The sequence below is a fragment of the Vulpes vulpes genome, chromosome 15 (genome assembly GCF_048418805.1).
Source record: "Vulpes vulpes isolate BD-2025 chromosome 15, VulVul3, whole genome shotgun sequence".
NCBI lineage: Eukaryota > Metazoa > Chordata > Mammalia > Carnivora > Canidae > Vulpes > Vulpes vulpes.
Window position 1 is genome coordinate 74,621,299 of NC_132794.1, and position 23,481 is coordinate 74,644,779.

General features: G+C 49.4%; 1 protein-coding gene across 3 annotated transcripts in view; it reads left to right on the forward strand.

Annotated features, from left to right (window-relative positions):
- Positions 1–23,481, forward strand: part of THSD4 (thrombospondin type 1 domain containing 4) — a 577,007-nt gene that overhangs the window by 68,861 nt on the left and 484,665 nt on the right. For 2 of the 3 annotated variants that reach the window (XM_072739054.1, XM_072739055.1), the window contains exon 4: positions 16,113–16,510. The exons of the other annotated variant lie outside the window; for it this stretch is intronic. In XM_072739054.1, the coding sequence (XP_072595155.1) occupies positions 16,113–16,510 (398 nt within the window). The remainder of the gene's footprint in view (positions 1–16,112; positions 16,511–23,481) is intronic. 3 annotated transcript variants of the gene reach the window in all.

Below are 23,481 nucleotides of genomic sequence, written 5' to 3' on the forward strand. Positions count from 1 at the left end.
AGCAGCTCAAAACTGCAAAGGTGCCTCTAGTTTTCCCAACCCCCAAGCAGAACCTGCTTGCCCTCGCAAGGCTTCCAGCAGCGCCTTTGCTCCTCCCATGTAATTGACTGTGAGCATTGGAAATAGTTGTGGTTTTTAATACAGTGATATTTCCTCTTCAGAGACTCCAGCCCCTAGTCCAGTTTCAACAACTGCTAGCTTGGTCCCAAGACGTGGTTCTTGTTTCTTCCTTGTCTAATGGAGAGGGTGTTTGCATTTACACAGGGTTTTAATGGGCTGTAAGCTGTTGGCTCTGAGAGGGATTCTTGGTTCGGAGCCACAGAGACTTTAGATGTTTGGGGAAGCCTCTGAGTGCTGCAGAGAGGGGCTCCTTCTCTCTGTGCCGTACACACAACCTACCTCAGCATGGGCAGGTGATGCCCCTGTCTTATCTGACACACTGGAGGAGCTCATCTGGTGGGACGGGCACTGCTGGAATGCTCGGTTCCCTGCCTGAGCAAGGACTCCAGACCAGGAAACCTTGTCCGAGAATAACTGGAGGAGAAGTTTCAGATCAAGTCAGCTACTGTAAAGAGGGGACCTTTTTAAAAATCATTCCAGAAACAGTGGGGGTTGGGGCAAGCTCTTAGTTTGGCTGCCGCTAGTGGTCTTGACCATAGAGTTCTCGAGATGGAAATAATTTCCAGAGATTTTCCTCTTTCAGGCAAGACCACACCTACGCCATCCCAGAAAGACAAATCTGTTCTATTTTGAACTGTTCTGGGGAGGAGACTTTATAACTATCCTTGGAAACACTGTCTATTTTTAATGTTGTCTGTGTCTCTGCCTTCTTGCTCAAATCCCTTCAGCTGAGGTCTGTTGACCCTTCTCTTTGCCGAACCACCCTTCATGGCCGTGAAGATCGTTGTTGAGGGTGGTTGTCCCTTGACGACTCTCCTTTCTCCTGAATCACTTCAACTCCAGCACTTTTGTGTAGCAACCAGTATAGTTCAGGCTTTCTACATGTCTCCCACCCAAGTCTTCCACCAGCAGATGAGTGTGAATACATGCTCACATGTGCATACACATACGTACACACCCATGTGCGCGTATAACCTTTAGGGTAGCCCAGGATGGCCTACTGAAGTCTCAAAATTTCCCTGAGGTCCATTTTTTTTTAAACATTCATGGAAATGTGGCATTCTGTCCCGAAATGAGATTGATTGATTTTTTAAAAATTTTATTTATTTATTTAAGAGAGAGAGCATGCACAAGCAGGGGGAAGGGTTGAGGGAGAGGAAGAAGCAGGGTCTTCACTGAGCAGGGAGCCTTATGCAGGGCTCAATCCCAGGACCCCGAGATCATGACCTGAGCTGAAAGCAGACGCTTTCCTGATGGATCCACCTTGGCTCCCTGATTGTTTTATTTTTAAAATGATGCTTTAAATTACTTAACATCAGGACAAAATTGACATCTACATATTCTCCCCCGCCACACACACACACACATACACACACATACTTTAAAAAAATCCTTGAGGAAATTGATCGTTTGAGAAGATGCCACATTTTTTTTTTCTGGGATGTCTGGTCCCCTTGGTGCACTGCTAACAACTCCAGTTAAAGAAAGTTGGCTAGTGGGCAGCTTGACTCCTGGAGCAGGTAGGTTTGAATTTGAATTCTACTTATATTGCTTCCTAGCAGCTTAACTTTAGGCAGGTTGTATCAGCTTTTCAGTTCAAACAGCAGGATAGTATTTCCTCCCTGGCATTCAGGTTATGCATTCAGCAACCACTGAGCAGGCTCTGTTATAGCGGGGAAGAGGTGAGAAAAGCTCTACAAGACCCTCAAAAAGTGAGGTGTTTCTATTCCAGGTGAGAAGAACAGATAACAAGCAGGCAAGTAAGAGCAATGCAGAGTGTAATAACTTCTATGAGGAAAATCAAATAGGGCAGCATGATGTGACGATTGTGTGTGTGCATGCCCCTGCGTGCTCAAGACTCTAGATGGTGTGGCCCAGGGAGGCCTCTGGGGGGAGGTGACATTTGGATTAAGATTTGGTTGATAAAAGGAAGCCAGTTTTGCAGATTAAGTGAAGCAAATTAGTAAAGTGCCTGGCACGTGGTAGGAGCTTGGTAGACACTAACTGCATCTCTTTCTTCAAGAATCAGAGAAATACTGCTTAAACACGAGGAGGTAGATTTTATAAATTCTTGGAAATGACTAATGTGTAGCCAGGGAATTTCAATGGATCTTGGAAAGGATATAGTCAGAGATTGTTCACCATCTCTGATTGTCGCACCCCATCCAGAGATAGCGGCTCAGTAGTACTCCTGAATAGCAGAGGGTTTCTGTTGCTGTGCTGGTACCTGGGGGCCCTGATTATCAGCATCTTTCTCTTTGTTGCAAAAACCTTAGTTTTCTGCTCACCTGTTGCCATCACCTGTTCCCATGGAGCATGTATGTAAATGAGATCTTCACCTTCTTAATCAAATACAGTCTGGTTCGAGTTATAACATATTTCGGTATATGGCAAGAGTTGATAATGATGCTACAGTATTTCTCTGTAAGAGGGTTTGGCTAAGATTGGAAGGCCAGTAACGGAACCTTCACACTTGAGGAGCAGATAGAAGAGAAGCCAGCAGATAGGAGAGGAACTAGATGGATAGAAGAGAAGACAGCTAGAAGTTTAGAAGAAAAACCAGGACGGTATGGTGTCCTGGAGTCAAGGAGAGGGTCAAGTATGGTGTCCAGCAGGAGATGGTCAGAGGATCATATATTGAGTGCATGACTTTGAAGAGACAGGAGAAGTGTCATTTGGATTGTCAGCCTCTTCGCAGTAGGACACATGAGACATTTAGACATCGGAGACCAGCCAAGTGACTCAAACAGACATGACATGTGCTATAGAGACAGGAAGTGTTTGACACTTAACAAAGCAAATGGGCAGGAAACCAAGCAGTTGGTACAATTGTCCTTCATTCATCCATGTGCTCATTCATCCACCCATCAAATATCTCCTGAGGGCCTGTGAGGTGACAGATTGTATATGAGGTGCTGTTAGAGTCGTTGGAACAGAAAGATTAAGAAGACAAAGATCCCTGCCTTGGGGAACTTGAAGTGTTGTTGGGGGAGATATTTGTGTATAGAGATAATTATAGTGCCAAGTGGTAAGTGTGATGGAGAGATGTGCGTGATGTCCCCAGAGCGGGAGGGGGGGACCATGAGACCTGAATGTTGGTCTTCAGACCTTGGACCTGGTTGGAGCCAAGTAGGAATTCCCAGGCAGAAGAGAAGGGGAGAAGGGAGGGAACATTTGAGCTGAGAGCCCAGCAGGGTGAAGGCAGGAGGGGAGGAAGGGCGCATCCTGCTTCGTGTATGGTGGTAATGTTAAGGGGTCGGGGGAGAGCGGTGCCAGAGTTCAAGCCAGGAAGGAAGGGTGAGCACAGATGATGAAAGGCTTGGAACGCCGCAGCGAAGAGCAAGTTTGGATCTCATCTTTCGGAGAGTGAGAATTTAGAGGCATTGGTGAGCAAAAGAGCAACACAGTAGGGCTAGATTTCTAGAAAATAGCTTTGGGGGCACGGAAAGCCAGAGTGGGCAGGGAAAAAACGGAGGCAGGGGATCCGGGTAGCATCCAACCTCAGGCCACTTGCAGCGTCACTCATGCAGCGAAGTGTTTACAGAATGCCTACTGTGTGCCCTGCTCTGCAACGGATGCTGATGTATTCCAGGAAGATGCTTTTGAATGGCCTGTCTTCCGGGAGCCTGCTGGGCATTGACCCAGATGCAGAGGGCCAAATCACCAGGTAGACTTCTGTGCTGGAAAGTTGCTGATCCCCCAAATCGACCGTTGGGTCCGGAAGCCGCACTCTTTGCTGTGCGCGCTACTCACTATTTTGACCGTCCTGGTTGGCTGGGGTTGTAGATGGGCAAATGGTGGAGGCCATGAAGCCAAATGGACCAGCCACCAAACAAAAGAACACACACAGGCACTGCATAGAGACATCTGCTTCTGTTTCCCGAGTGACTGTGCAGCAACACGGGCGGACTCGGTACCCGGGCACTTGCTCTGCGATATATTCTAGATATAACTGAGCGCAGTTTCCATGTGGCGGGTGATGAAAGAGTCAGGTCAGTTTCATGAGCAGGATTGTTTCCGATTATGCAGATCACATCCAAATATTTACCTCATTCCATCATTTTGGCTGGGCCCTGCCTTCCGTTGAATATTGTGGAAACGCATCCCAGCCTCTCTTGCCCTGCATTTAGGGGAGCTTTTCTGTGCTTCGAGCCTGCTCTTTGCTGGCAGTGGGGGACCCTGGGCGCAACCTGTGGGATTGCCTCCCTGTGTTTTGGTACTTGAAGTGAATCAATACGTGGCAAGGAATGTCCGAGCTCTTCCAGGAAAAATCAGAGCCTGTTAGCACTGGAAGGGACCCCCGGCCCTCATCAAGCCCAACCGGCTCATTTTACTGATATGGAAACTGAGGTCCAGAGCCACAGACTGACTTGCCCCAAATCACCAAGTGAGTTAACAGCAGACTTGGGACCAGAGCATAGGGGCCTGTCCAGGGCTTCCCACAAGTCCTCCCTTCCTCTTCTTTCATCTTGCTGTACTACCCATTGCTGCGATTGTTAAGAGTACATTTCGAATGGAGCCTGCTTTATAACATGTGAATCCCACATGAGGCCAGTGTCATCCTTTGAATGTTTCCTTGTCTCATATGAGAAACTCCAAGCTGGCCTCAGCTCGAATGGCTGAAGTGGGAGAGGTAGGCCAAACAGCAGGGAATAATGTGGCTAGGGCATTTGGGAGTTAAGGAAATAGCGGTGTATGGTGGAAGTCGGAGGCCTAGGGGGTAGGTTGAGTGGTTTCCTGTTTGAGTGTCACCTAGAGGTGTCCAGGCACCAGAGATTTTCCAGCTGCATTCAAATTGGCAGGGAAGCTTGTTTAAAATGTGTAATCCTGGGCCCCACCCTAGAGGTTCTTACTCACCAGGTGTGGCGGAGGAGCCAGGATTCTGAATTCAGTCTCAGTAGATGTGACGTTGGTTGTGCAGGAGGTGCCCTGTGGGTTACACATGGAGAAACAGCACAGGCCAGGAGTGGGAGCACAAGGGTGTGTCTGTGTTCTCCAGTGTTTGGGCCAGAGTGTGGACTCAAGATCACCTAGGTAGGTGAATATGGAAGAGTTTGCTGTGTCTGAGATCATTTACTGTAAAGATTCACCTACTCTAAGGACATGGTATTGAGACACAGCCTTAGGGCCGGGTAGATAGAGCTGGAATTTACAGAGCGACCAAACCCACACGTGCTTAGCTTTGGGTGATAGCATGACAATGGTTTTTTCTCTATGTGGCTCTTGTTTTAGCTGGGGCTTAGTATTTCTCTTTGCACATACATCTGCCTCTCCTTTGACCTCCACTTCTCCTTTGTGATGGCTTTGTGCACATGCATCCCTTTAACTTTTCCTAAAATGCATTTGTAGAACTCATCTTGATATAAATTACCGTGCGGGGGGATTTGTATACAACAATCAAGCCTGAGCACATTTTGCTCCAATCTCCCGTGTATGGGAGGTTCTTTTTTTTTTTTTTTTTTTTTTTTTTTTAGGATTTTATTTATTCGTGAGAGACACAGAGAGAGGCAGAGACATAGAGGGAGAGGCAGGCTCCCCACAGGGAGCCCAATGCAGGACTTGATCCCCATTCTGGGATCACGCCCTGAGCTGAAGGCAGATGCTCAACTGCTGAGTCACCCAGGTGTCCCATGTATGGGAGGTTCTTATGTTGATTTTGTGGCTGCTGGCAGTGAAGTTACGCTCAAACATAAGATTAGGGGGCCTCTATGCCTCTATAGTGTGTTGTCAGGGTCAAGATAGGTGATGAAGATTACGCAAGGTTGAGTCTGTGTCTCAGAGCAAACCCCATTGTGGTGGTCCTTCATTTAGATCTGGTTTGAGTCTGGAGCTTCTTTATCAAAGTGCACCACCCTCCCCGTGCTCCCTGCCCAAGGTCCCAGGTAACAGATGTCCTGGCCGAGCTACGCCCTATATGCTCCTGCTCTCATGTGCTCTCAGCTTTCCAAAACTTTGCTCTCTTGCCTCCAACTCCAACGTATATTTTTGTAACATTTGCTTTCGCGTGTTGACTTGGTTATGTGGCTAAAACCAAACCTACTTTTTCCAGTCTCTTCTAGAATGAGACTCGAGAATTTCAGACTTTGCACGTGACTTGTTTTCTATGAAGAACAGATGGCAGGTTAATTTTGTAGAAAGAAAATTAGAAACCAGTGAAATCTTACATGATTTTGCATTAGTACCCAAACAAAATATATTGAAAAGCATTTAGAGCTGTTCCTAGTTACAGATCTACTGGTGGCCATGAGAAATTCTCAGGGCTTTCTCTAACAAGGACTACCACCAACTCCCCGTTTACTTTTCTGTGCCTCCCACCCCCCACAGTCTGTTCCGAATCTTTCTTCATTTAATCTATTTATTTTTATTTATTGAGCAAGCAGTAGTGTAACCATCATTGGACTTTTTTTTTTTTTTTTAATTACAAGAAAATCTACCCTGGGTCCAGCTTCAGTAACATATCGCATGTTTTCATTTTTCCATAGCCCCTTCCAGGTTTTGTTTAGCATATATGCCTACAGAATCTTTACATAATTATAATCAGGGTATAGTTACAAGTTTGTCTTTGGCATTTTTCACTTAATGTTATATTACAGGACTCCATGTTGCCCTGTATTGCTCATGGTTTTGATGTTTCACTGAGTCTATCAAGCCCTGGTTTGTTCTACTATCCTTCTATTTTGGTCATACGTATTCATCCCCTTAAAACATTATGATGAAATAAGGCGGCCACAGCTGCCTGGATTTTTGCTTCCTCTACTCCTCTCGGAGCTTGCACACTGTCCCTGTGAACCTCCTATTCTCTCAGCCCATCCTGTTTGAGGGAGACCTTGGTTCTCTGGTTATGCGGACTGTGGTCAACTGTCATCTCCCTGAATCCTGGAGCCCTGGACTCCCCTCAACCCGAGGCTTATGCCAAGTCTGGACCACTTTGGTCATCCCAAGCGCTGCTTTCTCTCCTACAAATCTTGTGCCAAAGGCAGACCCAGTTACCTTCCCATTAACTTGATTACTACACTTGACATTATAGTGTTTGTAATCATTTAGATATCATTTAGGCTTCTTCACTGCAAGCAACAGAATTTACTGAAACTAGCCTGGGAAGCAGGTGGGCACTGAGGCATGCCAGAGAGCAAAAGAAATGGTCTCACAGCATAAGCAGTGGGGTCAGGATGAAAGACTCAAAGCCATTTGTGGTCTCTTAGCCCCTTTACTGGGTATTCAAATTTCAGGGAGGGAACGTCTGATTGGCCCTCATTGCTTACCTTGGCTTCTGCTGTCAGGGTCTCTGAATACATTCCCACCACAATTCATCCAGTGTGGAGGGGTGATTTCCTAAAGGACCCAAGGAAAGGGAAATGACTGCCAGGCTGCCCTACACACATGTATTACTATTGATATACACTTACACAAAAATCCCTGCCCAATATTAACTTCCGTACAACTGATCCCAAAGTGTTGTTAGTTATAGCGTCCAGCTCCAAACCCAAATCTTTGGAGGATTTCAGTTCTGCCTCTGGTTCTGCTACCCCCTCTTCTTATGCGTGGCCCACGTTGAGTTAAATAGGAATGTAACCACCCTATTTCCCTCACTTCTCTGAATGCCTTCCCTTTTTTTCTGCTCCCTGGCTCATGCCCCAGTATTGACTATTTAGAGAAGCACCATAATATCAAATGGTCACTTTTAAATGAGGAAGGGATGATATGAGAAGATCTGAAAGATTTTATCCAAAATACACATTTCTCCCTTGACCCCTGCCTCACTCCAGGCAGGACACATTGTAATTTCTGGGGAAGGGATATGGGATGCCATGTGTACTCTGAAAAGCTCTTTTAGTTCTGTTATCTTCCCCCTACATCCACTCTGCCTCATCCCTTAGAACCTCCAGTGGAATGGAGCAAACACCAGTTAGGTTGGAGGGGTGGGTCTGCTTCTTACACATTATAAAACTTCGACAAGTGCTCTAAGTTCTTCCAAAGGAGGGATGAATGGCGGTCAACCATGCCCTGGCTGGGTGACTGGGAATGTGCTAGATGCTTTACTTCTCACGTTTCATCTACCAAACAACATTGTCAGATCTGCATTACTTTATCTCTCGAATGTATTTTCAAAGCCCATGCTTCATCCACTAGGGCGCTCTGTACCTCAACGACCACATCTGTATAATGGAAATAAAAATCCCTGAAATGGAGCTTCATTCAAGCGGTTCAGGCAGATAAAGGATATTTTGCTCTTCCTAATTACCTCTTCTTTCTGTAAGCCCCCAGTTTATCTCTCCCCTTCTTTCCTGGCAGGTCTTACCTCTTTTATACAAGGCTGAGGCCATCCGATATGGGCTGTAACACCCACTCCTTTCCGTACAGCAGAATATGGCTTTCTGTCCGGAAGATCAAATGTCAGCTGTTGTTTACATTTCAATCTAATGCTTAAAGAGAGATATCTATAAATATGTTTATTCTTCACATACTTTTTCTACCTTTTTTTTTTTTTTTTTTTTTTTGCTAATATAGAGAGCTGTCACTTTAAATCATGTAAACCTCATTCTAGCAGATACATTGCATTTTGTTGTTTGGATGGATCAGATTTCATTAGCCAGGTTCCTCTGCATGGATATTTTAGGTGGTCTCCAGAATTTTTTGGTTTTACTCTTTACAACAAATGATGCAATAAAAGTCATTATATGTACAACCTCACACACAGATTTTGAGTAAATCCATAGGGTGAACCCCTAGAAGCAGAGCCACTGGGCTCAAGGGTATGTGCATTTAAAATCGTGATACGTGTTGCAAAGTGCCCTCCAAAGAGGTTGCCTGGATTTAGACTCCCATCAGCAGCGAACGTTCTTGTCACATCAGTGTTGTCAAACTTGATATTCTTTGCCAATCTAATGGGTATGAAATGGAATTCTGTTGTTTAATTTTGCATTTGCTTGATCATATGTGATGTTCAGTTTCCATATGTTGTATTTATTTCCCTGTTGTATTGGTCAGCCCAGGCTGCTATGACAAAATGCCACTGCCCAGGGGGCTTAAACACCAGGCATTTATCTGTCACTGCACTGGAGGCTGAGAAGTCTGGGATCAAGATTTGGTTGCTCACAAAGGCTCTCTTTCAGCCTCGCAGACACTGGCTTCTCACTATGTCCTCAGGTGGTAGAGATAGAGAGAGATTCCTGGTCTTTCTCCCTCTTCTTGTAAGGACATGAATCCCGTCATGGAGTCTCACCCACATGGCATCATCTAAACCCGAGGAACTCCTGAGGCTCCACCTCCAAATACCATTGCATTGGGGGGCAGGGCTTCAACATTTGAATTTTGCAAGGGATACAAACATTCAGTCCCTGCTGACTATAAACCACCCTCTCATGCCCTTTGTCCCTATTTCCATTGGGTTGTTCGAGTTTTTCTGATTGATGGGTTAGAAATCTTTGGAAGGGATGAGGAACAGTTTAGGGTGCTTTTTAGAAGTGTCTTGGGTTTTCTACTTTGGTCTTTTTTTTTTTTAAAGATTTTATTTATTTATTCATTAGAGACACAGAGAGAGAGAGGCAGAGACACAGGCAGAGGGAGAAGCAGGCTCCCCGCGGAGAGCCTGATACGGGATTCGATCCCAGGACCTTGGGATCTCGACCCTAGTCAAAGGCAGACGCTCAACTGCCAAGCCACCAGGCATCCCTCAGCTTCGGTCTTAACAGGACATGTGTATATTGGGGAAGGAACAATGTGCTGGCAGGTGACAAGGTTTTAAGGTTCTAGTCTTCCTTTGGTTCTGTCCGATCATGATTTAGTCTTTGGTTTTGATGCTTGCCACTAAGAGGTCCTGCTAGTTAGTCATGATTTGGGGAATGCTGTATCTCAGGAGACTTGAAAGTTTCCCCACCATGCCTCCCAGAAAACTCCTTGACTGTCAGAAAACAAGGAGGGAGTGGGTCACCAGGAGGGTGAGGGAGGAGCGGGAGGAGGATGGGGGTTTGATGCGTCCAGGAGGCCCACATCCAAAGCCCCCCTCCCTTTTTTCTTTGTTTTTTCTTCCTTTCTTTCTCTTTTTTTCCATTTTCCCTCCCTTCCCCTCACCCTTTTTTCTTTGTTTCTGGCTGCGTACTATAAAAATACAATGTTGGAGCTTGTGGTTGGACTCCTACCATGGGGACTGAGATGGAATTTCAAGTCGCTCACCATAATTCAACTATAAATTAGAGAATTCTTATGAATAGAATAGGATGGAATGTGGTTTCATGTTTTCTTCCCCCAGGGACCCTGCCCGATTTGGCAATAGGAATCTAAATTAAGGGTGGGATTAGCTCTAGGAAGTGGAGTTTTAGTAGAGCCGCATGTCTAATCCAAATGCTAGCGAGACGGTGCCTTCCTTATCTGTGTCAATGAGAAATCAGAAGATCCTGGATAACTGAGATCCCCCGATGTGCCAGACACGTACTTCTGCCTTTGTTTGTTTATCCCAATGATCCTTCTAGAACTATCAACGTGGATTTATTTTGACTCATTTTACTCTTCTATTCTCCACCAAAAACAGGGAGGCAGCATGCTGCAGGGGTGCACAAAAAGAAGGCTGGACTAGGAGTCAGCAGGCTTCAATGTCAGTCCTGTCCGCCTCCTACCAGCTGGATCCTGGGCAAGTCATGCAGCCTCTAGAGGCCCCAGTTCTTTCCTGTAGAAGGGACAAAATAACACCAACCTCTCAGGGTGACTGAGGGGCCCTGTCAAGTGTATCAAGGAGCTGATGCTTCCTGTGCTATAGAGCCAGTATCTAAGTGAGGCATTTGCACAAGGCCAGACCCAGAGAAGGTGCTCGGCAAACACCTGTCCCCTTTCCTCCTTGTCCTCAAAGTACTAAACACTATATTAGTTTCCCTGGGCTGTTGTAACAAATGATCATAAACTTAATGGCTTAAAACAACAAAAATTCATTCCTCATGGTTCTGGAGGCCAGAAGTTATTGAACTTCAAGGTGTGACTAGGGCTATACTCCTTCCAGTTACTAGGGGGACATCCTTCCTGCTTCTTCCAGCTTCTGGAGGCTTCCTGCATTGCTGCTCATGGCTGTATCTCTCCAGTCTACTCCGGTGGTCACACAGCCTTCTCCTCTCTGTGTTTTCTCTTCTGTGTCTTATAAGAACATTTGTCATTGGATTTAGGGCCTGCCTGGAAAATCCAGGAGGTTCCCATCTCAAGATCCTTAATCACATGTGGAATGACCCTTTTTCCAAATGAGGTCGTATTCATAAATTCTTGGGATTAGGGCACGGACATACCTTATAGGGAGGGCCATCATTCAACTCACAACACACACTTTAGGGATTACTTTTTTTTTTTTTTCCAACATTTAATTTATTTATTCATGAGAGACACAGGCAGAGGGAGAAGCAGGCTCCACACACGGAGCCTGTTTCAGGACTCGATCCCAAGACCCGGATCATGACCTGAGCTGAAAGCAGACGCTCAACCACTGAGCCACCCAGGTGCCTATATATTACTTTCTATATCAACACTGTGGCCTGATGAAGCACATTTTTTCACAACTACTTCAGTGAATCCATGATCAGCTTGATATTTAAAAGTCAGGACAGGGGTGCGTGGGTGGCTCAGTTGGTTAAGCATCTGCCTTCAGCTGTGGTCATGATCTCAAGGTCCTGAGATGGAGCCCCACATCCTGCTCAGCAGGGAGTCTACTTCTACCTCTCCCTCTGCAACACCCCCCCCCCCCCCCCCCCCCCGCCATGCTCTCTTTCTCCAATACAAATAAACAAATAACCAAGACATGTAAGAGAGGGAAGAAAGAACAAAAGCTTTTGTTTTGTTTGTATTTATAAGCAGGTAAAAAGCTTTCTCTCCTGGGTCCCCGATTAGTATTGATGAATTGAAAGTATTGGCTATTCATGCCCCCATCCCCCTGCTGCTGCTCACATAGTGGCCATAAGGAACTGGAGGCTCCTGTCATAGGACCATCTGTCTTGCCCTTGCTCTGACCCCATCTCCCGCTGGCTCCACCCCACGGTACCTCCAACCTTCTGCCTTGGCTCTCTGAGTGAACATGGCTCCCAAAGGCTGGCTGTCTGACCTCCAGCTCTGGCCTTAACCCTCTGGTTAGATGTTTATTTGCTCCCTGGGTTCCCTCAGCTTGACCTCATCCTGCCTTAGCTGCTCCCTGAACCTTCAGGAACTCAACTTAAGCTACAGAGGTCATCCACAGAGCACTCTGCACTGGAATGTAGTCGAAGGAAAATGGCCTCAATCAAAGCAGCCCCATGGATTCAGGGTGACTGATTAGCCTGGAGGCAAGGCCTCTAACCTCGGCCTGAGCCCGCACTTTTAGTGACCACAATGCCAGCTACAGCAGTGACCAACGCTGCCTGAGCACTTACTGCAGGCACGTCAAGTGGGTTTCTTCGTCGAATTCTTACATCCCTCCTCTGAGGGAATCTTTAGGTCCACTCTCAATTCCACGTGGTGTGAAGGAGCTCTGCCTTCTTGGATTTGTTCCACACAAAGGGGAGGACGATCCCTGGACCTTCTTACAGTGCAGCACTACTGTGGGGACAGAGAACCCAACCATGAAAAGTCTTTGAGCTTTGGGCCAAAAAAATGCTGTCAAAAACCAAGAGCTGAAAAAAAAAAAAAAAGAAAAAAAAGAAAGAAAAAAGACCAAGTTAATCATGGCTTTTTGTACTTCAGATGGAAGTGTGAGGTTCACCGAAAACCTCACGTTCTAAGGAAAGTCATAGTGTTGGTCAGTGTCCCACAGGTAAGGAGGACATTCCAGGAGAAGGATCCAGAAACACAAGGGCAGCTACCTGCCGGGGGAGAGCAGGGAGTGCTGGGCTGGGGCTGTGGGCCTGGGAATTGGGTAGACTTGATTTTAAGTCCTGCTGCAGGGGCATGACCGGAGCAGGCTACGCTTTTCGAGCCTCAGTTGGGAAACCTCATCTTGGAGAGTAGTCACCAGGGCCACGGTGAAGACCTGGTACTGAGTGGGTACCTGACTATTGCATCCATTGCTGTGATTCCTCCTCCTAGGCCTTGTTAATCGCACCCCCCCCCCCCCAGCCAGGGCAGCCAGCCTCCCTAGGAGACTCCCCCCCCCAAATCCAGTCCTAGCTGCATAGCACTCTTCTGCTGGGTGCAGGCCATGGGTGTGCCCTCTGGGGTGCTTTTCTCCTGGTCCTCAGGGCCGCGCTCAGCAAGGGGTGTAGCTGGTGCTCAGAGGGTGTCTGTGTAATGAAGAAACACTGCCCACCCGCCCCGAGCGCCAAGTCTGCCATAGTCGTTCTCCATGAAATGACCCGTTATATGAATAGGAGTGTAGGATCAGTCTCTAGGAAGGACTTTAAGAGTTCCTGACAGTTCTCACTTCTTCTGATTGACCACAGAAGCAGGAAAAATCATGATGGTTCTTAACAAATGTGTATTGAGTGCCAGGCTCCTTGCTCACACGTGTGACCTGACTTAAATTCCTTACTTCCCTGGGAGCCAGGCCCCATCCTCCTTCAGAACACTGAGGCTCAGAGAGGTTCAGAAACATCCCAGAGACACTGCTAGACGTGGTGGCAGCGGTGTGGCTTCAGGGCAGGGCCTCTGAACTGAGGTGTGTCCCTGAGTGTGCTGAGGAGTCCGGGCCCCACAGCCTCCCCTGCAGCTTAGGGGAGTCCAGGCCCTGAGGCCTGATGCCCATGACCTACGACCTGCGGGGTAAGGGCTCAGGGCACCACCGGAGCTCTCCATCCAAGGCCACCGCTTTAGGGGGACAGCTGTGACCCTTGAACCCTTTGATCTTTGTGTGCCCCTCCCCCTGTTACAAAAGTCAAAGTTCTGCTTCCTGAGCGCGTGGGTATAAGGACGAGTGTCATCCAGGCTGGATTATATTCCTGTCGTTTATTATTTTATTTATTATTTTTTATTTTATTTATTTTTTAATGTTTTTAATTTTCTTATTTTACTTATTTTATTTTTTACTTTTTACTTATTTTATTTTTTATTTCTTATTTATTTTAGTTTATTATTGTTTTAATTTTATTTTTTTATTTTTTATATTTTAAATTTTCTTATTTTATTTATTTTATTTTATTTCATATTTATTTTATTTTATTTTTATTTTTTGTATTTTTAATTTTCTTATTTTATTTTATTTTATGTTAATTTCATATTCATTTTATTTATTTAATTTCATCTTTTATTTATTTTATTTTTATTTTATATTTATTTTTTAAAATTTTATTTAATTTTTTATTTTTTATATTCTTAATTTTCTTATTTTATATTCATTCTATTTATTTTATTTATTTATATTTATTTTATTTATTTAATTTTATTTCTTACTTTATTTAATTTTAAATATTTAATAAATTTATTTTTTAACTTTTAATTTTTGTGTATACTTTCTAACTGGAGTGGGGATTCACCTTCTGGTTAGGCAGGCCCTGTGCCCAAAGGCCCAGGGAGCAGGAGCCTGGAGTGAGAGCCGGTGGGTGCAGGGAGCGGGAGCGGGTGCGGGGAGCTGGAGCGGGTGCGGGGAGCGGGTGCGGGGAACGGGAGCGGGTGCGGGGAGCGGGTGCGGGGAGCGGGAGGGGGGAGCGGGTTTGGGGAGCGGGAGCGGGGAGCGGGAGCGGGAGCGGGGAGCGGGAGCGGGTGCGGGGAGCGGGTGCGGGAGGGGGGAGTGGGAGCGGGTGTGGGGAGCGGGTGCGGGGAGCGGGAGGGGGGAGCGGGAGCGGGTTTGGGGAGCGGGAGCGGGAGCGGGGAGCGGGAGCGGGTGCGGGGAGCGGGTGCGGGGAGCGGGTGCGGGGAGCGGGTGTGGGGAGTGGAAGCGGGGAGCGGGAGCGGGTTTGGGGAGCGGGAGCGGGAGCGGGGAGCGGGAGGGGGGAGCGGGAGCGGGTTTGGGGAGCGGGAGCGGGTTTGGGGAGCGGGTGTGGGGAGCGGGAGCGGGAGCGGGAGGGGGGAGCGGGAGCGGGAGCGGGGAGCGGGTGCGGGGAGCGGGTGCGGGGAGCGGGTGCGGGAGGGGGGAGTGGGAGCGGGTGTGGGGAGCGGGAGGGGGGAGCGGGAGCGGGAGCGGGGAGCGGGAGCGGGGAGCGGGTGCGGGGAGCGGGTGCGGGGAGCGGGTTTGGGGAGCGGGAGCGGGGAGCGGGTGTGGGGAGCGGATGTGGGGAGCGGGAGCGGGGAGCAGGTGCGGGGAGCGGGTGCGGGAGCGGGTGTGGGGATCGGGGAGCGGGAGCGGGGAGCGGGAGCGGGTGTGGGGGGCGGGAGCGGGAGCGGGTGCGGGGAGCGGGTGCGGGGAGCGGGTGTGGGGAGTGGAAGCGGGGAGCGGGAGCGGGTTTGGGGAGCGGGAGCGGGAGCGGGGAGCGGGAGGGGGGAGCGGGAGCGGGTTTGGGGAGCGGGAGCGGGTTTGGGGAGCGGGAGCGGGGAGCGGGTTTGGGGAGCGGGAGCGGGGAGCGGGTGTGGGGAGCGGATGTGGGGAGCGGGTGCGGGAAGCGGGAGGGGGAGCGGGTGCGGGGAGCGGGTGCGGGGAGCGGGTGCGGGAGCGGGTGTGGGGATCGGGGAGCGGGAGCGGGGAGCGGGAGCGGGTGTGGGGGGCGGGAGCGGGAGCGGGTGCGGGGAGCGGGTGTGGGGAGTGGAAGCGGGGAGCGGGAGCGGGTTTGGGGAGCGGGAGCGGGAGCGGGGAGCGGGAGGGGGGAGCGGGAGCGGGTTTGGGGAGCGGGAGCGGGAGCGGGGAGCGGGAGGGGGGAGCGGGAGCGGGTTTGGGGAGCGGGAGCGGGTTTGGGGAGCGGGAGCGGGGAGCGGGTTTGGGGAGCGGGAGCGGGGAGCGGGTGTGGGGAGCGGGTGCGGGGAGCGGGTGCGGGAAGCGGGAGGGGGAGCGGGTGCGGGGAGCGGGTGCGGGGAGCGGGAGGGGGAGCGGGTTTGGGGAGCGGGGAGCGGGTTTGGGGAGCGGGACGGGGAGCGGGAGCGGGGAGCGGGTGCCCGCGCGCCCTAACCGGCCCCTGTCTCCGCAGGTCCCGCAGCGGACGGCGGCCCAGGGCGGCCCCGAGGACGGCGGCGGCGGCGGCGGCGGCGGCGGCGTGTGGGGCGCCTGGGGGCCGTGGTCCGCCTGCTCCCGCAGCTGCAGCGGCGGCGTGATGGAGCAGACGCGGCCCTGCCTGCCCGGCTCGGCCCGCGCGCGGGGGGCCCTGCGACCCGGGGCGCCGCCGCGCGCCTTCGCGGGCCACGTGGTGTCGGCCGTGCGCACCTCGGTGCCGCTGCTCCGCGGCCGCGACCCCGACCCCGACCCCGACCCCGACCCCGGGCAGCCGCGCGCCCGCCCCCGCCCCCGCCCCGACCGCCTCCGCCACGGCCCCGCGCAGCGCGGCAGCCGGCACCCGCAGGCCCCCCGCGACCCCGCGGCGGACAGGAGGTAGGCGCCCCGCCCCGCCCCGGGACCCCGACCCGACCCCGGGACCCGACCCCGACCCCGGGTCCCCAACCCGCCCCCGGGCCCCCCCACCCCCCCCCCGCCCCGCCCCCATCCCCGGATGGACCAGAGGTGCCGCTCGCTGCTCTGGGACCCTGCACCCTGCGGCGCCCTGAATGCATTGCTTTCCTGCTCGGGAGGGATTATTTTTATTTTATTTTATTTATTTTATTTTATTTTATTTTATTTTATTCATTTTATTTTATTTGTTTATTTTATTTTGTTTTTTAATTTTTAATTTTTAATTTTTTATGTTTTATTTATTTTATTTTATTTTATTTTTATTTTATTTATTTTATTTTATTTTTTATTATTTTATTTTATATTATTTTATTTTATTATTTTATTTTATTTTACATTTTTTACATTTTATTTTATTTATTATTTTTTAAATCTTATTTTATTTTTTATCTGATATCTTTACATTTATTTTATTTATTTTATTTTTTCATTTTATATTTATTTTATTTTGTTTATTATTTTATTTATTTTATTCTTTTACATTTTTTACATTTTATTTATTTATTTATTTATTTTATTTTTTATTTTTTATAGATATTTTATTTACTTATTCACAAGAAACACACAGAGAGAGAAAGGCAGAGATATAGGCAGAAAGAGAAGCAGGCTCCAGGCAGGGAGCCCAATGTGGGACTTGATCCTGAGACCACAGATCACGCCCTGAGCCAGGAGCAGGTGCTCAACCGCTGAGCCACCCAGGCATCCTTTATTTCATTTTTTGTATATTTTTTTATTGGAGTTCGATTTGCCAGCGTATAGCATAACACCCAGTGCTCATCCCATCAAGTGGAGTCTTAGCTCCGCGTATTTCCTTCCACCTTTTATTTTGCAGCCCTTTGGAGTGTTGAGGCCACCCCCACCCCACTCTGTGTTTCAGAATAGGCTTCAAAGTGAGGCCAATTCTGAGAAGGCCCTTTGGCGTCAACCTTAGGGGGGCCATGGAGGCATGAAAGAGGGCGGACCCAGGGGACCCCTCCTTCGATTGGGGCCATGCACCCTGAGTGCAAGGGGGGAAGGAAGACCCCTGAGATCCTTGGGTGCAGGTCACGTGTGTAAGCAGAGGACACAAGATGAGGGGCCTTCCCATCTCGGACTTCTAGAGCCTCGAATCCTTGGACACTTGAATGTCTGGAGTCATCTATGTTCCCAGTTGGTTTCAGGGTTCTGTGAAGTTTTCTTGAAAATTTCTCCCGAGAATTGGGAGTGAACACGCAGCTTTGAGCATGTGTCTAATTAGGGTCCTAGATTTTTAAGAGTCTGTTATGTAGCAGCATCTAGAATCTCAACAGTTGTTTCGGCCTAAAAGGCCTCTGGTGGCTAGGCCCACGTGAATGTGCCAGACTAGGTGGTGCCCATGGGAGAAGTAACAATGTCAGGGACTTAGTCAGCCAGTATTTACCGATGACTCCCCTTCATTCCCAAGTATTCGCTGAGGGCTCCTAGGCTCACGGTAGATGGCGAGAGCTTCTTTTCACCAAAGCAGTAGCGACAATAAATGAACATTTACAGGAGGAATATATGCTCTCTGTGCTTCAGAAATGTATGCTTTGGTCATTAAGCCAAGTTAGTGCCCATCCCAGGCAGGGCAGGTGGGGTGAGCTGTCAGGTGGGCTGCCCTGCCCCTCTTGCCCCTTGTGGTTCAGACATCATCCTGGATGACCACCCTTCCCACTGTGGCTGTTGCTTCAGTGCTGCCCCTGCCAGCCCCCCAGAGGTGTAGAGGAGACACAGCCCAGCCGCCCTCCCCCGCCCCATGCTCTTGACATGGTCAGTAGAGGTTCAGAGAGGACCATTTCACAGGGAGGGTGCTTGAGCCAAATTCCGAAGGATAAACTGAGTTTGGGTGGGAAGAAGAAGGGAAGAGCTGTGAGTTCTGAGGCCGTGTCATGGCCATGTCAGGGGGAGGGGAAAAGAGATAAGCTGGGAGGATGCTTCTTCCTTCCTTGTATCTGACAACGACCCCATAAGAGCATAGCTCCCCATTCCTTTACCTGAAATCCTTATGGCCAGCGCAATTTAGAATTCAGAACTCAGATGTTTTAAAAGGTAACTCAAGGCCTATTTCACAGGTTACTGACATTCCCTCTGTGGTATGGGGCAGCGTCCCATAATCAGCGGCATTATTACTTCTGCAGTGAAACATTTGGAAGTTCATAGTAAGTAGGATGAAAAAGATGATAATAGTCGTGTGTCCATTAAGGTCAGGTGTGCTGCCCAGTGAATTGTGATAGCACACCGACAAAAACACGAGGAAAGGAAAGACAAAGACTTGGTTTTCAAAACTGCCCGTTGGAGATTTGCAGATTTTAAGAGCTAAGGTCTGCTGCTGAATGCTGGTTGTGTACCAGGCACTGTTCTCGTCACGTTACCCTGACAACACTGTGAGACAAGGATAATATCATCCTCATTTTAAAAGTGAGGAGAAGGAGGCTCAGAGAAGTGGAGAAACTTGCCCAGAGTGACAGAGTCAATGTGTAAGGAGCTGGGATTCGAACCCCATGACCCCATGAGGTAGCTGTTACACAAGCAATCCAAGGGCCGATGAGATTAAAGGGTTCCCAGGGCCCTAGAGCCGTGGAAGAGCTAAGAGGTGAAAGTGCCACTGGCTCCCAGATCCCTGGAGTTGTCAGGGGCTTCTCTCACCACCGCTGTGGTCGAGAACCTCAAAAGAGCTGCCCAGGGAACAGGGTCTAGTTGGCCACAGGCCTGCACTGCAGGCGTTCTGGCCCGTGTGTTTTGGCAGCAGGAATTTTTTTTCTCCTAATGTATTGACAAGGGGCCAGTTACTGTTTACTATGAAGTTCCTACAAGTTTTTATCATGTTCTTGTAATTTGACAGTTTCAGATGGAACCATGCAAATATTGGGCCAGGAGGCCTGTGCTGCCGACAACTGTCACACTCTTCCCGGCCGACGAAAATCACATTTGCTTACATTTATCAGTCATTAGGAGCTTGTATAGTGTATGTGACCCCAGAATAAATGTCAGCGTGTCCGCTGGATGGCTGGCTGCCCCACTTTCTGTTTCAGGTTTGAGGTTTGAGGCAAAGGATGTTAAGGTTTAGATGTTTAAGAAACTGTTAGATTGTTATGCTAGGCAACCGAAAACTTAATTGGAGCCAGATAACAAATAAAATAGAACTATTCAACCTTCCAACAAATATTTATTAAGTATTTACTATGTAGTAAGGTCCTGGGACAGACACAAAGGTGAATAAAAGCCAGGTTGGAGGCTGAAGGCTCTTACTGACAGGCTGGAGCAGCTGTTTGCAAACTTTGTATAATTTTTTTTTTTTCAGCATGAGAGCCCTTTCTGTAAAATCATCGTCAGGATGTGGCTCAGTTTGTCACAGAGGGCCTGCCACGGGCCAGTGATTTTCAACCTTGGCTGACCGACGGTTAGAGCCTTCTGTCCGTCGTTTAGAAATCTTGACATCCTGGTCACATCCCAAACCAATATCTGAGTCTCTAGGGGTTGCCGTCCAGCTGGGGTGGGGAACCACGGGTTCGGAAGTACCTCTTTGGAACCTTAGAGTTCGATGGGGAAAAAACTTTGGAAATTGAATAATGTCTAGTAGAATTTTCTAGATTCGGTGAGCACACATCAGAATCACTGGCAGTGGGGGGGTGGGGAGGCTTATTCAGAGAGGAGTTGCCCAGTGCCGACCATCTCCCCTGCCTACTGGGAATGCTGCTGTGTAGGTTTGGGGTGTGCCCCAGGTAGCTTCATGTTAGGTGATTCTTTTCTTATTCTTATTCTTTTTTTTTAATTTTTTTTATTACCTATTTATGATAGTCACAGAGAGAGAGAGAGGCAGAGACACAGGCAGAGGGAGAAGCAGGCTCCATGCACCGGGAGCCCGACGTGGGATTCGATCCCGGGTCTCTAGGATCGCGCCCTGGGCCAAAGGCAGGCGCCGAACCGCTGCGCCACCCAGGGATCCCCTCTTTTTTTTTTTAAGATTTTATTTATTTATTCACGAGACACACAGGAGACACACACAGAGAGGCAGAGACACAGGCAGAGGGCTAAGCAGGCTCAATGCAGGGAGCCTGATGTGGGACTCGATCCCGGGACTCCAGGATCAGGCCCTGGGCTGAAAGGCGGCACTAAACCACTGAGCCACCCAGGGATCCCCATGTTAGGTGATTCTGATATATTCCAGAGCTGGAGAACCACTGATTTAGAAGGTCAGAATACACATGCGTGTGAACGCCTTCCCTGTAAGACAGTGTGATGAAATAGTAGTAGTAATGATGCTGGCTGGTGTTCTAGACCATGGCTTACAAGCAGGCACTACATCGAATGCCTGTAACATTGATAGTTCATGCAACCCTGAGGCAGGTGCATATATTCCCATTTTACAGGTGAGAAAACTGAGGCCAGGAGGAAAAGAGTGACTTGCTCAAAATCACCTGCTTCGGGAGCAACAGAACCAGGATTCTAAGGCTGGCACTCAACAGACTCGATACTCATTTCTTTTCGCCAAAATGGGTATTTTGAAAGTGAAGCTGCTCACTTTCAGCAGAAGCTGCTCGCCAGGTTGGATAGTTGGAGCCACATCTTAGAAAGTAGATGGGATTTGGGAATCCAGGCTAAAAACGAACTGTGTCTCTTCCTTGCAGGGGTCAGCTCTCATAGCCAGGAAAATCTTTGCAGCAAGGGGTTCCAAAAATTTTGGGATCCACAGTCTCTGTCCTTGGGGGCCCGACACTGTAGTGGTGGATGGGTGGCAGACGCACAGATTGCTGCACGTGCTGGGAAGCAGCAGAGATAGGGCCAGAGCCTGGAACACGGGAAATCCTCGAGGGATGGAGCAGTCAGGGCAGACCGCACAGAGCTGGTGGGATTTGGACCCCACCTTGAAAAATAAGTAAAATGTACTAGCGGGAATATATTTAGGAGCCTCTTGAGTCTACTAGCTTCCATATCAGACCCTTTGTCTTCTTAAAACATATACATACTGCAAATCACACTCTCAAAAAGCTTTAGAGATCGTGTCAGTATTGGGGGCCTCTGGGTGGTTCAGTTGGTTGAGCCCCTGACTCTCGGTTTCGACTCAGGTCATGACCTCAGGGTCATGGAATCGAGCCCCACATGGGGCTCTGCCCTGAGTGCAGAGTCTGCTTGAGATTCTTTCTCATTCCTCTTCCTCTGCCTCTGCCCCCCCCCCCCCATGTTTTCTCTCTCTCTGTCTCTCTCTCAAAGAGAGATCTTATTTATTTGAGAGAATGAGCATGAACAAATGAGAGGGAGGGAGAGAGAGAGAGAGAATGGGTGGTAGAGAGGGAGAGCTGGAGTGGGGAGAGGAGGAGAGGGAGAAGCTGACTCCCCGCTGAGCAGGGAGCCTGACACGGGGCTCGCTCCCAGAACCCCTGGCTCATGACCTGCGCCAAAGTCAGGCGCTTAACCAACTGAGCCACTCAGGTGGCCCAGTAAATAAAATCTTAAAAAAAAAAAAATCATGTCAGTATTTGTTAGGGGTTTCCCAAGGATCTGAGCTTAGGAAAGCTAGTTAATTTTTCCGAGCTTCATCTTTCAAATGAGAATAACAACAATCCCCAGCACATGGGATTGCTGAGTGATTAAATGAAATGATGTGATCGTATTTCCTGGCCTGTAGTAGGTGCTCAGGAAATTGTAGCTACATCTCCCTTTAGGCCTTGAAAGGCTGACTGTTGACCTGTTAGAGTTCCCATTAGGATTCTGGTTCCTCAGGAAGGGTCAGGTAGAGAGCTTCACCACGTAGCAAGACAGGGAGCCAGGAACCCAGGTCTAGTCCAGGAGGCAGAGCCCCGGGCAGCACAGCCTGAGTGCAGCCTGGATCCTTGGCACCTCGCCCTTGCCCTTTCTTGGTGTGACCAGCTTGGAAAAGGCCTCCACAAAGGGTGGCCTCCCTTTGGGATTTAGTCAGACCGCTGGCAACAACAGAGGCCCTGGACTGGGGGAGCTCACTCTTCGGGTCTTGGCCAACAGATTCCATGCTGGTACTCACCAAGTCCTCCCTCTGTCCTTGGCTGAGGCTACATCCTGGTGATGGCTAACGGGGGAGGGGTGGGGAGAAGCAGGCACTCAGGTGGAGAGCCGGGCATCTCTGCCCCAGGGCAGGCACTCACCTGTGAAATGCGAGGCGCTCCCCAGTAGGAGCCTTTCCCCCCAGTTTCTGAAACTGGGTGTCCACAGGCTGGCGGGAGCTGGAAGGAGCCCCTGTGACTGGGATTTTCCCTCTCGTAGCACTTAAACCAAATGGATTTCTTCTCATTTCCAACACGTCTGGTGATGATGAAATCCAGAGCGGGTCCTGCTGCCTGGAGTCCAAGGACACAACCTTACGAAAACCTGTCGTAAATGTCTATCGGCCAGTTTAACTCAGCTTCCACAAAGACAGGATATGAGAATAGAGCCCACTCGTGTTTGAGGATGGTGCCAGCTAACTTTTCCACGGCTCCGGTTGCTGGAGAGCCTGCTAACAGGCGTTCCTTCGCAGTGGGCTTCCTTAGGCTCACCTACACTAGGCCGACGTCCTCATTGTCACACGTGTGAACCTGCTGGAATCTGGGCAATGGGGTGCTTGGTGGCTTTAATTCAGAGATTTTTCAAGGCAGGGAGCACTCCTCCCCTCCCCTGGGAGGCTAACAACACAGCCACATTGAGAACTCCCATCTGCTGGAGACAGTGGTAGGAGCCAGGGCCAGTGGTGACATGCGGGAGTGGGAGCCAGCACGTCCGTGGGGGCCGCAGATTGTATGACAGTGAGGAGTTTGCCCCTGGAGTTGGCAGGTCTGGTTTCTCTGCCCAGCCCTGCCGCTTCCTAGACGTGTGTCCTGTCTTTCCACACGGTAGGGGGAGAGTCGCACGCCTGCTTCGTGGGGCTGCTGTGAATTGGGAAACTC